A 13,615-nucleotide genomic window follows, 5' to 3' on the forward strand; every position below is an offset into this window, starting at 1 on the left:
AAAGTATGCTTAGATATAAACAGGAAGTTGAAAAGACCGGGTACTGGAGACTCTGCTTAGCATTCAATAGATTATTACATTATTAAGTTCATAGTAAAAGAACAAGCCACAAAAATTAATTAGCTTCCTCTTTTCCCAAAAATGCTCTCTCTCTCTCTCTCTCTCTCTCTCTCTCTAGAACGAAGCCAAAACCCCAACTGCTATACAAGACTCGAGCAAAGCCAAAACCCCTCATCTCCCTCTCTCAACTCTCATGGCGCCGAAACGCAAACGCCCAACTCCTTCCCACGAATCGCCACCTACGGACGTTTCCTCCGGCGAGGAGTCGCGCACCGGCCCCCTGCCCCCGACAGCTGAAGAGCAACGGGAAGCGGACGAGGAAAGCGGAGAAGAGGAAAGCGGATCCTCCGGAGCACCATCCGGGTCCCAGTCCCGATCGGACGACGAAGCAGCGTATGAGCAGCAACCAGCAAGGCCCTCGCAACAGAAGAAGAAGAAGCCCTCTTTGGACTCGGACTCGGGCTCGAGTTATGAATCCGACCCCCGAAATGTGACCCGCGCTGTGGAGCCCGTTGCCGCGGCCAAGGAGGGCGCATCAAAGAAGCCGGCCAGACATCAACAGTCGGAAAGGCAGCCTGCGAAGAGGGACGGCAATGCCGAAGGAGGAGGAGAAGAATCGTCTGGACCGTCGGAATCCCATGATGAAGCAGCAAGGCACGAATTCCTAAAGCCCTCGCGTGCAAAGAAGCCCACTCCAGACTCGGAGTCTTCTGAATCGAAGTCTGAAGACGAGACCCGCGCTGTCAAGGCCGTCGCCGCCGGCAAGGAGGTCACGCCGGTAGAGGAGCCGGCCACGTCTCAAGAGTTAAAGAAGCGGCCCACAGAGAGGCGGAGGAAGGGCAGCGATGTTAACAATGGAGCCAGGGCTGGGGCCACGACGCAGCATGCCGGGGAGGGGTCGCCGTGGTTTCGACGCATCTGGAGTGAGAATGATGAGATCAAGCTCCTCAAGGGAATGATCAAATTCCACAAGAAGAAGAAGCTAGAGCCCTTGACCAACTTCAGCCTATTCAAACGTTTTCTCGACAAGAAATCAGTGAGGTTCGACTTCTCTCCCAATGAATCGCAAATCTTCAACAAGATTAGGTCAATGAAACGCAAGTTCAGTAACGGGTGTAAGGCAGGGCGTATTTGGAAGAAGCCCCATGATCAGAAGTTCTTTGAGCTTTCCCGTGTCCTCTGGGGTGGTGAGAATGGCGGCGAGAAAGTGCACTCGTCTTTAAAGAAGATTAAGACTTCTAAAAACGCCAGCAAGATTGTTGCTCCTCCGACAAAGTTGGAGGAGGAGGAGGAGTTCGAGGATGGCATTAGGGCCAGCGAACCTTCTCTATTGCGGCTGACCAGCATGGGGCTAGGAGAGGAAGTTGTGAAAATTGGAATAGGGATGATCGACTCATCAGAGATGGAGGAACTAAAAGAGAGGTGGCGGCAAATGCGCCTGTCCGAACTACAGGTTGCCAGTGATAGAGCGACGCTCATGAATCACCAGGCGAAGCTATTTATGGATGGCTATCGTCGAGCAAAGCAGCAGTTACAGGAAGCAGATTGTGATCCTTAGGTTTTTATAATTAGGCTTTCTTTTGTCTCGATCTTTTTACCTAGCAAGCCATTCGCATGTTGGTTTCTTGGCTGTTCAGTGCATGGGTTTTGATGCTCTTTGTGGGATGCTTTCATATGAATGTGAAAAATGGGAGTTCAATTTCTAAATGCGCAGAAAATCTTGGCTTTAGAGGGTGAATTAGCTCATCCTCGGGACTGATAATATAAAAATCTAAAATATACACACAATTGTCCGATTTGGTGTTTTGAAGTTCGAAGGCGATGGCGGAAGCTGCTTTGGCAAATGCTTTGACCGCTGCAATACGTTTGGAACTTACAAACAGCATTAAAATAACAAGACACACTCCTCAGGAGTTGCATGTCAAATCCTCGTGTGGTTTGGTTCCTTTTTTGCAAAAAAAATTAAAGCGAAGAACATATTTTTTGCTGAGGAAAAAACCAAAAAAAAATTGACCCTAAAGTTAGTAAATAATAATATAACCGCAAGTATATGTTCTCATTTGATAGAAATCATGACTAGGAGCTTCTTTTTAATTCAAGATTATCTTATCCTAAACAAATCGTGAAGCATTTTTCTATGTAATGCTACATATAAAGATGAAATTTAAAATCTTGTATAACATGGGCAATGAACATATAAACCAAAGGAAAAAAAGGTCACTTCACATAATCCAATACTTGCATCATACTGAGCTTTGTAAATATATATATATATATATATAAAGAACTGCTAAAAAACAACGATGATTACTGAATAAAATAAATACAAATAATAACAAAATATGGAGAGATCAACATAAGTCCACTCCACAATCTTTAGAACAGTGACAATTATGCAGTTATACACTTTAAATAACCTCTTTGATTCGAAACATTTTAATACAAGACTCTCAATTCTATTTTTATGATAAATTGTCGTAGTTTTTCTTAGTACTTAATTACATGAATCGACACTTGAGAACTGCTTTTGGGCTGATCATCTTTGAACTTCTTTAATAACATGTTATTGGTCATTCAATCCTATGAAGGTAAACTTTTGACGCTCTTTGGTCCCTTTTTGTGTCTTAACAGATGACCAAGGGAATGCAATTTGGTTTTTTTGAATTCCTTTGGACTTGCTTATGCTTACGCGTGTGCATATCTTTCATCGACATTGGTTTTAGACATATTTCGAATTTCATACCACTGAATTCTCAATATTAAGGTTTTTGCACGAAAATTTTTATTTAAGGATTATAACCCTTAAAACGCAGTGATTTTTGCAATCTCCCTTTAGTTCGTTTAAGATAAAATAGATTTTTTTGGTAAATAGATTAAATATATTTTGAGGTAAAAGGAGTATGCTGGTCATGGTTTTCGCAAAATATAGACCCCATCTCGTTTTATATAAAGAGCGAGTTTTGAGGGTGATTTATTTTCTTAAAAAATTAATCATACTGTGTAGAGTGAATTGAAAAAAAAAAAAAAAGCAATAATTTTCATGTTTTGTTTACTTGATAAGGGGCGAAAAGACGCTTTTCGACAACAAAAAATGGGTGGCAATGTTCTACGGAAAAGGAAAAGGAATTATGGAAAGAAAAATTACTATTTTCATTAAGTTCGTTGAGGGTAGTTCTAGATCTGGACCAAGACGAACTATTGTAGGGGATTTCTTGAAACCATTGAATTCAGAATATGGTAAAGTAGCTCCTGGATGGGGAACTACTCCTTTGATGGGTGTCGCAATGGCTCTATTTGCAGTATTCCTATCTATTATTTTAGAAATTTATAATTCTTCTGTTTTATTGGACGGAATTTCAATGAATTAGATTCACAAGAAACGTGAATTCTTAGCTTTTCAATACAAAACAAAGCATTTAGGTTTCAGACACATTTGGCATGGTGTTAGAATCTTGTTCAGAGACGTTTTTGCTGGTATTGACCCCGATTTGGATGCTCAAGTGGAATTTGGAGCACTCCAAAAACTTGGAGATCCAACTACAAGAAGACAAGTAGTCTGATACAAGATTTCTCTCTTAATAAAGAAAAAAGTGAAGGACAAGGAAAAGGAAATATGTAAAAATGACAAATTATGTAAAAAAGGCAAGACAAGGCGAAGAGGTTAGAAGAATAGTCGCGGGGGGAAGAAGGAGCATCATTGTCGTAGCCGTTGCGGATGTTCCATTTCCCCATACCTCGTATACACCGTAATGGGTAAGCATGACCCCCCTCACCCCTCTTTCTCTCTCTCTCCTTTATTATATTTAAAATTATGTCCAAATTATGCCCATTCAAGCTAAGAGAGAGAACCACTGGGATTCGCCCCAGTGGCCACCTTTCCAACATGGAAGGGGGAGGTGAGGAGTTCAAATCCCCATATTCTCAAGGGGATGAGGTGGGGACGAGTAAGTTTCAGGAGTGGGTTTCGACTCCCACACCCTGCAAGAGGCAGGGCAAAAGTCTGAGAGTGAGTGTAGAGTAGGCATAAGTAGGACTGACCAAAAAAAAAAAAAAAAAAAACTAAGAGAGAGGGTGGCCTCTCTTGCACAGGTGATTTTTTCATTCTTTCATTGTACATGTGACTCCCCATCCATCCACGTGTATATGTTCATGCAAGAAAAAGCAATTTATAATGCGCTGTATTTTTTCACAACCCTAATTAAATAATATTTCCTTCAATCATCCTTTAATATTTTTTATGAGTATTAATAATAACCATTATTGAATCTCTTATATTTATATTTAGTTCATTTTACACGTGAGCAATCTCCGCAATTCGCCAATCAGGAAGTGATTGGAAGATAATATGTTGCATTACAGTAATTAAGCAACAGTTTCAAAAATTGCATTCTATTTCAATGTTCATGTGCACGTTTCTGTTAAATTTTGAGGATCAATTTTCCAATATCTATTTAGTAACATGCCAAAACAATGTATAATTTATTTCTTTTTATTTCCTAGAACAAAAAAAAAAGAACAGAAATTCATGTAATAATATTTTTAATTTTGAGAATAAATTTGAAACATAATTAATAAGTAAAAAGTGTTGCTTCTTAGTTCCCGATAACAATTTTGGAATCAAGCTCAAACCATTTTTCTCTTTTCTTTTCTTCTTTTTCTCTTCATCTTCTTCTTCCCCATGTCAATCACCAGTGACCTTGCCATTAGTTGGGTGAGGCTTGCCGAGCCTCTCCTTAGCAAGGCTCGACCTTGCTAAGCCTTGCCGGTGATTGGCCGGGACTCCCTCGAGGCCAATGACCAGTTAGAAAAAGAAGAAAAAGAAAAAAAGAAAAAAAAAGAAAATTGTAATAAAACTATTAAAAGATTAAAAGAAATTCTAAGTAAGAAAAATTTAAGTATTGTATCATATGCTTTTCTATTTTTGGAATAAAAATTTTGAACAGTTATCAAACAACTCAAAAATTTGTCTAGGGAAAAAAAAAACTATTTCGAAGCACAAATTATTCTCGGGAATAAAATGGTTACCAAATGGATTCCTAGTGAACTTTTAAAACAGATAGTGAGGCTATAAACAAAAGAAAAAAATTAAAGAGCCTTCCATAGATTTATTGTCTCGTAACACAATCGCCTCTTGGATTTTCCCAAAAATGGCTGAAGAATATATTATACTAATCCTTGATCAGGATCGATTAAGTTTAGTAATTAAGGAACCTATTCGCCTTAGGCAATCTAGTTTATATACGCTAAATTTGCTGAGATACATCAAAGTAATGCGGTTTCCTAAAGTGCCACTTTTGTCACTTGCCCCATTAGACGAAAGCAAGGTAATTCGCAAGCATATGTAATAAAATTTTATTTTTTTATTGTTAGTGAAAAAAAAAAAGTCTCTTCACAAATGTTATCCCTCTAAACAGTACTACGAACCCAGAACATCCTTCAACCTCAAACTTTTAGGAAAAAAAAAGGAAGCAAAAATCTAACGTGTTCGTTAAGGTATTACATAATCGACGGCAACATTGAAAATGGACAAAAATGATAAATACATTTCCTAAAATAACTCAAGCCACTCTTTTTTTTGTTTTCTCCAATTCTTCAACTCACACGTAAATGCGTGCTTTTTTAGCTAGTACACTGGAATAAGAGCGCAATGAGATGTATTTCGATCAACTATTACTTTTTACTTAATGTAAATTTTGCGGTGTACGCACTTAATCCAAAATATTTGAAACTTTCAAGGTACATATATATAGATATATTTCTTCAAAAATATTTTAATTTTGGCGGAAAATTAAAGAAGTTCTTTTCACTTATGTTAAATAATAAATAAACAGCGCCTAAATTAGTTAGTAATAGTAAAACTGTAAAAATTTGTTCTTGTTTGGAACTATCAATTTCAATTTTTGTAAATTTGGAAAGATGGGATATTCCTGCGACACTTGATAATTGAAGTTGTTAAAAACTTGAATAATATCAGATGGTTTCAAGTGGAGAATATTAACACAACCCTCCCGGAGGTGGATTACTTGGGGCAAAGCTTATGGATTACAAAATAGGAACAAATGTTCCTCAAACGAGACCATCTTTCACGTCTCGCACGGATTCTTCTAAGTCTTACCAATGGCGACTTGGTACTCATTCAACATGTGATTAAACTTACGTATCGGAGCTGCCACTAATCGATTATGGGCTAATTAGACACCCAAATAAAATGCGGGAATACAATTTACTTCTACGAACCAGAGAGATTCATAAATACAGGGATTTGGTTATGCTAGATTAATTTAATGCCATTTCAGTACCTTTTCTGTTTGTTTTGAAAATGTTTTGCATGCAATTCTCATCTTTTTTACCCTATGTTGCTAACATATAAGGGGTGATCATATGAGTGTGCAATTAGTAAATGTAACACCCAATAATCAAAACAGTAAATAGACTACAGAAAATTTTAAGAACCTGGATGCATTAAGTAAAGCAAAGCGTATCGCCATCCGTCACCATGAGATATCTACAAACTATTACTTCAGAAAAATATACAAACCGAATACATGTATGAATAACCAATATGCGATCTATATGAGACTTTATAATTCTAATTTTTTATATTCTAAAGTTCTGCAAATTAAATGATTCCTAAACCCGCATCTACATGATTAGTGAAAATGCAATCTAAATGCTAGATAAGAGATGATATAGTTTTATTTCTAAAATTGTGCAAGCATGTAATTCTAGCTTATTTAACTTATGTATGACCTAAGGGAAACCGCGAATTTATTCTATAATGCGCTATATATGTTTTTTTTTATTTCTTATTTCATAAAAAGAGGAAGATTAAAACCTAAGACTCAAGTGTGGCTTAGTCAACTATAAACTATTTTTGAACTATTTGTAATGCGAATGATGCATGTGATGTAATAATTAAAACTATCTACATGATACAACTTTTGAAACTTAGTTCTAAATGACATGCACTATACGACATGAGTCTAATTAACCCTAAGTCTACATGCAATCTAATGAAAACTAAATAACATTTTTTATGTGATTTTATTTTATGAAAGTTATGCACTAACCTGAATCTACATGGATTCTAAAGCTAACATGTCCTAAACCTATATATGTTATGAGACTAAACATTTATGGCCCTAAAAATGAAAACCTTAAATTATAAATGTGCTCTAAACTCTAAACATGCAATGACAACGTACAAATTTTGATAGCGTACTCAACCAATCGACGCAACACAATATTGGGGTTAAACCTTAGCGTCTAAAGGTCCAAAAGCTGCATATGTCTATGTAGGGTAACAAACGGGACACCCAAAGGTTTTATCACTAAATATCACGCATTTGAAAAAAAAAAAAACAATCGCATGAATTTAGCCAAACCTTTACTACCAATGTAGGATTTCCTCAAGATGGGCTTCACGAGTCTCGAACATCAGCAATAGTGGGCTTGAGGAGACACCAGTAACAGGTCGTGGGCAAGATGGTCAGGATGGTGAGGAACCGCAATGATGACAAGAACAAGCGACGCTTCGCGGATGAACTGAAATGGAGCATCGAAATTTAAAAACTGCAGGGAAAGATCAAGGCCTGGCGTAGTCGTTAAATGGCTATGCAAGACCCGAGTATGGCAACGCCGGTATAGCTGACGGTGGGACTGAGAAACGCCAAATCCGCTGGGTATAGAATGGTGAAGAAACCGAGAACCGATGCGGGATGCCTGCGCTTAGTTGGAAGTGACGCCGGACTAGCTAATTCTGTTTTTCGATAATATAGGATTGGATTTGAGGTATCCGCCTTATTGGGTAGAATGTCTTCTGCTGTGGGTTATCAACCCTCCCTTAATACCGAAATGGATACTTTACAAGAAATGGACACTCTATGGATGATTTAACCGACCCTGCTCCTCCTGTCACGACATTTGCACAATCAGCTAGGTTGCAGGAGCAACAACGGTGGTGGCGGCTTGCATGATAACCCTGCCGGGGGGATACCAGAATCCGACTCAAGGAAGTCGTTGTGATGGCCACCTAGGAACGGCTTGCTAGCTAGTGGATGCGGAGAGTTAGACGTCCACAAATGGAAGCAGGATGGTGGTGACAGCGAGCAGTTTCCTTGGCTTCTTCGAGTGTTGCATGTCGAGCGTGGAGTCCCTCAAGGTGGACGTTCTTCTCTCTCCCTGTGGCGTCCCAAGTCTGGACTTTGTGTATGAATTCCCACAGAAAGAAAGAACATGACAGTGGGATGCTGATGAAGAATAGGCGTGAAAGTCCACAGTGACTGAGAAATTGATTTCTTTTTCTCTGCAGGGGCTTAACTTGGACAAGAAACGAAAATACAATCGCAGATAGATTGAATAGCAAAATGGAATCGCATGCGATCAAACTAAAGAAAAAGATGCTCGACGTAGCTGAACGATTTTAATGTTCGTGAAGCAAGATGAACGCAGGATGTCAGGACCAGGATGACTGCTGAGATTGCCGGCGTTCCTACAGCAATCTCTGGTTGTGAGACTAGACGGCGAATTACGGCAGCAGGGAAATGGACAACAATGAGGAGGTTGTCTGGAGTTCGTTGACGGTCGCTCAGAGAGGGCACGGCTATTTCTACTCTGTATTCCCTGTTTCTCGAAAGATGATATGAATGCTACCAAGAAAATATTGAGAACGTAAAAAGAGCATCGTCACTGCAGTAGCCGTTCGCGGTGGTTCCATTTCCCGTAGAGAGGGCGGTCTCTCTTTTTATTTTCTTTTTTCAAATCAAGGGTGGTCTCTCTTGCACAGCTGATTTTTTTCTTGCTTTCACTCGCTATCCACACATATACGTCAATGCAAGAAAAGTAATTTACGATGTAGTGTATTTTTCCTCAACCCCATTTAGATAAAATTTCCTTCTAAATTGATGGTTTTTAACCATAAACATCTCATATTTATATTTTGTTTCTTTTGCAAGTGAGCAATCTTTACAATTCATAATTAATCAATCCAAAAAAAAAAATGATAGGAAAATAGCATGGTCCGTTACGAAATAATAAATAATATTTTCAAGAATTGCAAGCTGTTCAGATGAACATCTTTCGAGAACCAATTTTTTCTTCTTATTAATGTATATGCTAAATATAAAGAAGGAATTCAAATGAAAATGTAAAACCAAAGAAAGCTCCACTTTACAATAGTCAATTCTTTCATCGTAAGGGCTCTCTTAAAAAATAAAAAACGTTGGAAGACTAGCTGCGATTGCTGGATAAAAGGAATTATAACGATGGGCTATTTTCTCAACGTCCTGTCCCTTATCTTCAGAAAAAGGTTTTTAACTAATAAATTTGGATCTATTTTGATGATTTTCCCTCTTTTTGTTCATTTTTTCGAAAGAGGATTTTTGGATTGGAAGTTGCAGAGACGGAGGCCGAGTTACCAGTTTTTGATTATCACTCTTAACGAGGAGCATACCCTAAGTCTAGTCTAGTCCAGCCTAGGTTCACCACCCCCTGCACTGCCAAAAGTGAAATGGCAAAAGCTGCGTTTTTTTTTTTGTTTTTTTTTTATTTTGTCCTCTGGGTTACGTCAACAAAACGCTTTTCCATGATCCCTAGTAAGTCTAGGGACTGAAGACCATATTAAAGAAACAAAGCCAGAAAGCCCTAAACCCTTACTCCGTCACTCCCTCCTTCTCTCTTGCATGCAACCCTTCCTCTTCCTCGTCTCTCTCCCTCACGCTCTCTCACCTCTCTCATGGCCTCGTCTGGAGAGTACGGGTCCGCGTCCGGGTCCGGGTCCGACTCCGACTCCAACTCCGATCTCGAAGTAGCAACGAGAAGGCCCTCTTCCGCCGCGAAAGCTGGGACCGGCACTGTGCGGCCCGTCGCCGTGCCGGGCAGTTCTCAACCCTCCTCCTCTAAGAGGGCAAGGAAGGGCGGTGATGCTGGGCACGGGGCCGGGCCGTCCATGGTTATGGATATTGCGGAGCGACTTATTAACAGGAGTGAATCGGAAGTGCGGGATAAGATGAGGGAGCTGAAGCGTAAGTTCGAGAAGGCGACTAGAACCGGGCGTATCGGGAAGACGCCTCATGATCGTAAGATCTTTGAGCTTTCCCGAGTCCTCTGGGGCAGCGGCGGCAGCGGAGTGCCCACCTCCCCAAAGAAGAAGGGCAGGCACGCTGCTGCCCCGTTGAAATTGCCAGAGGAAGAGTCGTCTGAGGAGAGAGACTTGGCTGGCGTGTCTTCGCTGTTGGAGCTAAATGGAGTCGGGCTTGACGAGGATATCTTGAGAGTTGGGATGAGGATGGTCGACCGCTCAAGAGTGGAGGAAATCAAGGAGAGGTTGCGGGAGCTCCGAATGGCGGAGGTGCAGATGGCGGGGGAGAGAGCGATCCTGCTGAATGACCTGGCCAAATTGCTAATGGACGGGTACCGCACGGCAAGAAAATAGTCAGCGATGATCAGGCCAAACTTAGTGTTTTGGTTTTTTGGGGCAAAATCTGAGATTAGAACGGTTTTGTGGGTTCTGCTCTTGTCTTTAACTTTTGCGTTCCATTTGCCAATGGATACTCTTCATCTCTCAGATGAGACATTTTCGTGGGTTTTTTTGGCTCCTAGTTTCGCCTGTAATGTGCTCTGACATCGCCGTCTGGATGTCTTTTTTGCCGATAGATAACCTTTGTGTTCCATTTGCCAAACTTATTTCGTCTTTTTTCCGCTCCTGGTTTCGACTGTGGACGCGTCTTATAAGGCGGCCACCAATCTTGCTGATTTCAAAACCAAGGCCAGTTCTCGCTACGTTTGTTCAAAAGGTGAGGAAAGGTTAAACCTTGATTTTGTTCCAAATTTATTTTCGGGAACAAAAATATAAAAATTTGTTCTCAAAAATAAAAATTTTACCAAATAAATTTCTATTTTAAATTTACTTTTGAGAATAAAAAAATAAAAATTATTATTATTTGACAAGTTACCAAATGTATTAGTAGAGAAAACCTTTTTCATACTTTTCCTGTAAGAAAAACTCTGAAACATCCCATCATCACTATCAACTCATCATTAATAAGCTCAAACCCCAGGTCCCCCATCCTCACCATCGTCCGTGTCTACAAAAGAACTCAACAAAACCAAAGCCAAATCGAATTATTCTTTTAGTCATCTGTTAAAACAGAAAAAGAGGGACAAGACAGCATCAAGAGTCGATCCTCAAGAAATTTAAATAAGAGTTTTTTTTGGGTAAAAAGTAAAAATAAATTTAAATAAGAGTTGATATCACAAAAGATCTTAAATATAAATTTATTATAAATATATTGAAATTTATTTTTTGATTATCAAAATCTCAAATTAATATATTTATAACAAATTTACTCTAAATAATCATAAAAAAAATTCTAAATTGGTACACTTTTAAAAATGTACTCAAAAACTAATTTTTTTACCAATAAAAATCTCAAATCAATACATTTATAACAAATATACATTCCATTAAATTAGATTAATACTAAAAAAACACAAAATCGGTATGACTATGACAATAGGAGAATAAAATCTCAAACTAATACACCAATCAATTATCGCATGTCATTCAACTTAGTAATTTAATTATAAAATTTAATGAAAAATAATAAGAGTAAATTTATTACAAGTGTACCAATCTTGAGTAAATTTATTAAAACTATATTAATTTGAGATTTTATCATAGGTGTATCAGTTTGAAGTTTTTCGTCATAGTAATCCTAAAATAATTCTCATTTTTTAGTTTATAAGTTGACTATTTTGTCTTTATCCTTTTTATTTGCGTTTATGGCGCCTTAGCAAAAAGTTGCCCGTCCGCAAGAACACAAGAACCTACGTCCGCTAATATGTAATTATATATAAATGCAACTGAGAGTCTCGTTCTCAAGGTTAAGAGAACAGTGGTCTTCATCAAAGACCAAAATTAAATCAACCAAATTGGACTTATTTGGAGCAGTAAATGTTCTCTAAACTTTTTCTCGCTATTAGTTTTCTTTAAGGTTTAAAGGGGTCTAAGCTTTGGCTCACTTATTTTTTGTTAAATCATTTTCAAATGGGGTTACCTTCGTTGGTGCATTGAAAGGGGAAGATTTATTATACATTTTTTTTAGTGATTTGGTGATTTAAAAATACTTTTTTTTTTAATGAGTTGATAGCAAAAATTGGGACAATTGGGCTGCTTTTCCGCGGTTCTTTCCAGAGGAAGTGAGAAAGGTGCTCTAGCAAATGGGTCTCTATATGCGCGTCCTAATCATCCATAAATAAAGAGTTAATACTATAAAAAAAATGCCAAATTTTATTAATTATCACTTGAATACACCGATTTTACGATGCTAAGAACCCTAAACTTGCCAATTATAATATAAATACCCAAAAAAAATTTGTCAAAGAAAATCCTTAACTTATACACAAATACACCAAAAATGGAACTGAAATATAGAATATATGCATCACATATATATTTGCGGGTGTTTCTGTCAAATTTTTGGTGACATAAAAAAGTTGGAAGTATTTGTTCAAAGTAAAAGTTTTTGAAATTTTTTGTGATATTTGCTAAATTTCAAGTCTCTTTTCATGGGAAGTTGAAAAGCCAGAGGCACATTTTGGTCTGCGTCGATTTTCATCACTCTTAACAATTACGCAAACTTCATTTATTTTCATCAGTCCGGTTTGCGTGTGTATGGTAAATGGAATCTACTTTTATATATGTGATTTCTTCGCAGTACGACATTGATAGTCAACGACTTGCTAACTTTCACTTCTAGTTCTAACCTATGCCCAATTTAATTAACAACATAACTTAAGGGTAATTTAGTGCAAAGCTGGAATTTAATCAACAGTAATTCCCCTAGATAAGAACACAACGCCGGAATTTAATCAATAACGCTGAGCTCATGGTTTAACACAAGAAATTAATCAATGACGTTGAACCAAAATGTAGACACTCGTTGGAATCTAATAAAAAACGGGAATTTGGAAGCTATAACTATGAAACTAAAATGTGATAAAGTAAAAATAAAGTAAAGGCATTTGATATGTTGTTGGGGGGTTCTTTGTTAGATGACTTGCGGTATTTATAGAGCAATTTGGCAACAATTGAACAATTATCTCTTTTTTGGTAATTGTCCCTGATCTCTTCACACGTTCCTTTGTCTTCCTAGTTCCTACTATCTTTCACAATTGACTTGATCATGCCATACTACTATTGATTAGTCGATAGCGGTTGTATGACTTGGTCATTGGGTAATAACTGCTCCTTGACTTTGCACAGTCCTTTGCACATTTGATGATTCACACTCAAATTTCAATGCCAATATTGCTTGAATTTGGTACTCATGACATTATTATGACATCTAGACACGTGGAAATTCCTTCCCTTATTGTCGAACCATATGCTTCCATTCATGGGCTCATCGACACTTGGTCAAACTTCCCCTGCGTGTCTTGACCCTTCCTTCGTCCTCATGACCAACGCGTGCCTTGATACTATTTTTATCTTCGTGAGCGGTATGTAATGGTACGAGCAATTTTGGGTGTCAATAGAAAGGTAGTGGGTTCTTTT

General features: G+C 38.2%; 2 protein-coding genes across 2 annotated transcripts; both read left to right on the forward strand.

The window, feature by feature from the left end:
- Positions 1 to 253: 253 nt before the first annotated feature.
- Positions 254 to 1,618, forward strand: LOC104434845 (probable transcription factor At1g11510). Its single transcript, XM_010047703.2, has one exon. It carries the CDS (start codon positions 254 to 256, stop codon positions 1,616 to 1,618), a length of 1,365 nt encoding a protein of 454 aa, XP_010046005.2.
- Positions 1,619 to 9,793: 8,175 nt separating this feature from the next.
- LOC104430786 (probable transcription factor At4g00390) lies at positions 9,794 to 10,492 on the forward strand. The gene has a single exon (XM_010043516.2). The coding sequence runs from the start codon at positions 9,794 to 9,796 to the stop codon at positions 10,490 to 10,492; it is 699 nt and encodes a 232-aa protein (XP_010041818.2).
- Positions 10,493 to 13,615: the final 3,123 nt, after the last annotated feature.

This window comes from Eucalyptus grandis, chromosome 2, assembly GCF_016545825.1.
Source record: "Eucalyptus grandis isolate ANBG69807.140 chromosome 2, ASM1654582v1, whole genome shotgun sequence".
NCBI lineage: Eukaryota > Viridiplantae > Streptophyta > Magnoliopsida > Myrtales > Myrtaceae > Eucalyptus > Eucalyptus grandis.

Bases quoted from the DNA above. Each gene is read 5' to 3' on its own strand.
- LOC104434845 (XM_010047703.2), top strand. From the start codon at position 254: ATGGCGCCGAAACGCAAACGCCCAACTCCTTCCCACGAATCGCCACCT.
- LOC104430786 (XM_010043516.2), top strand. From the start codon at position 9,794: ATGGCCTCGTCTGGAGAGTACGGGTCCGCGTCCGGGTCCGGGTCCGAC.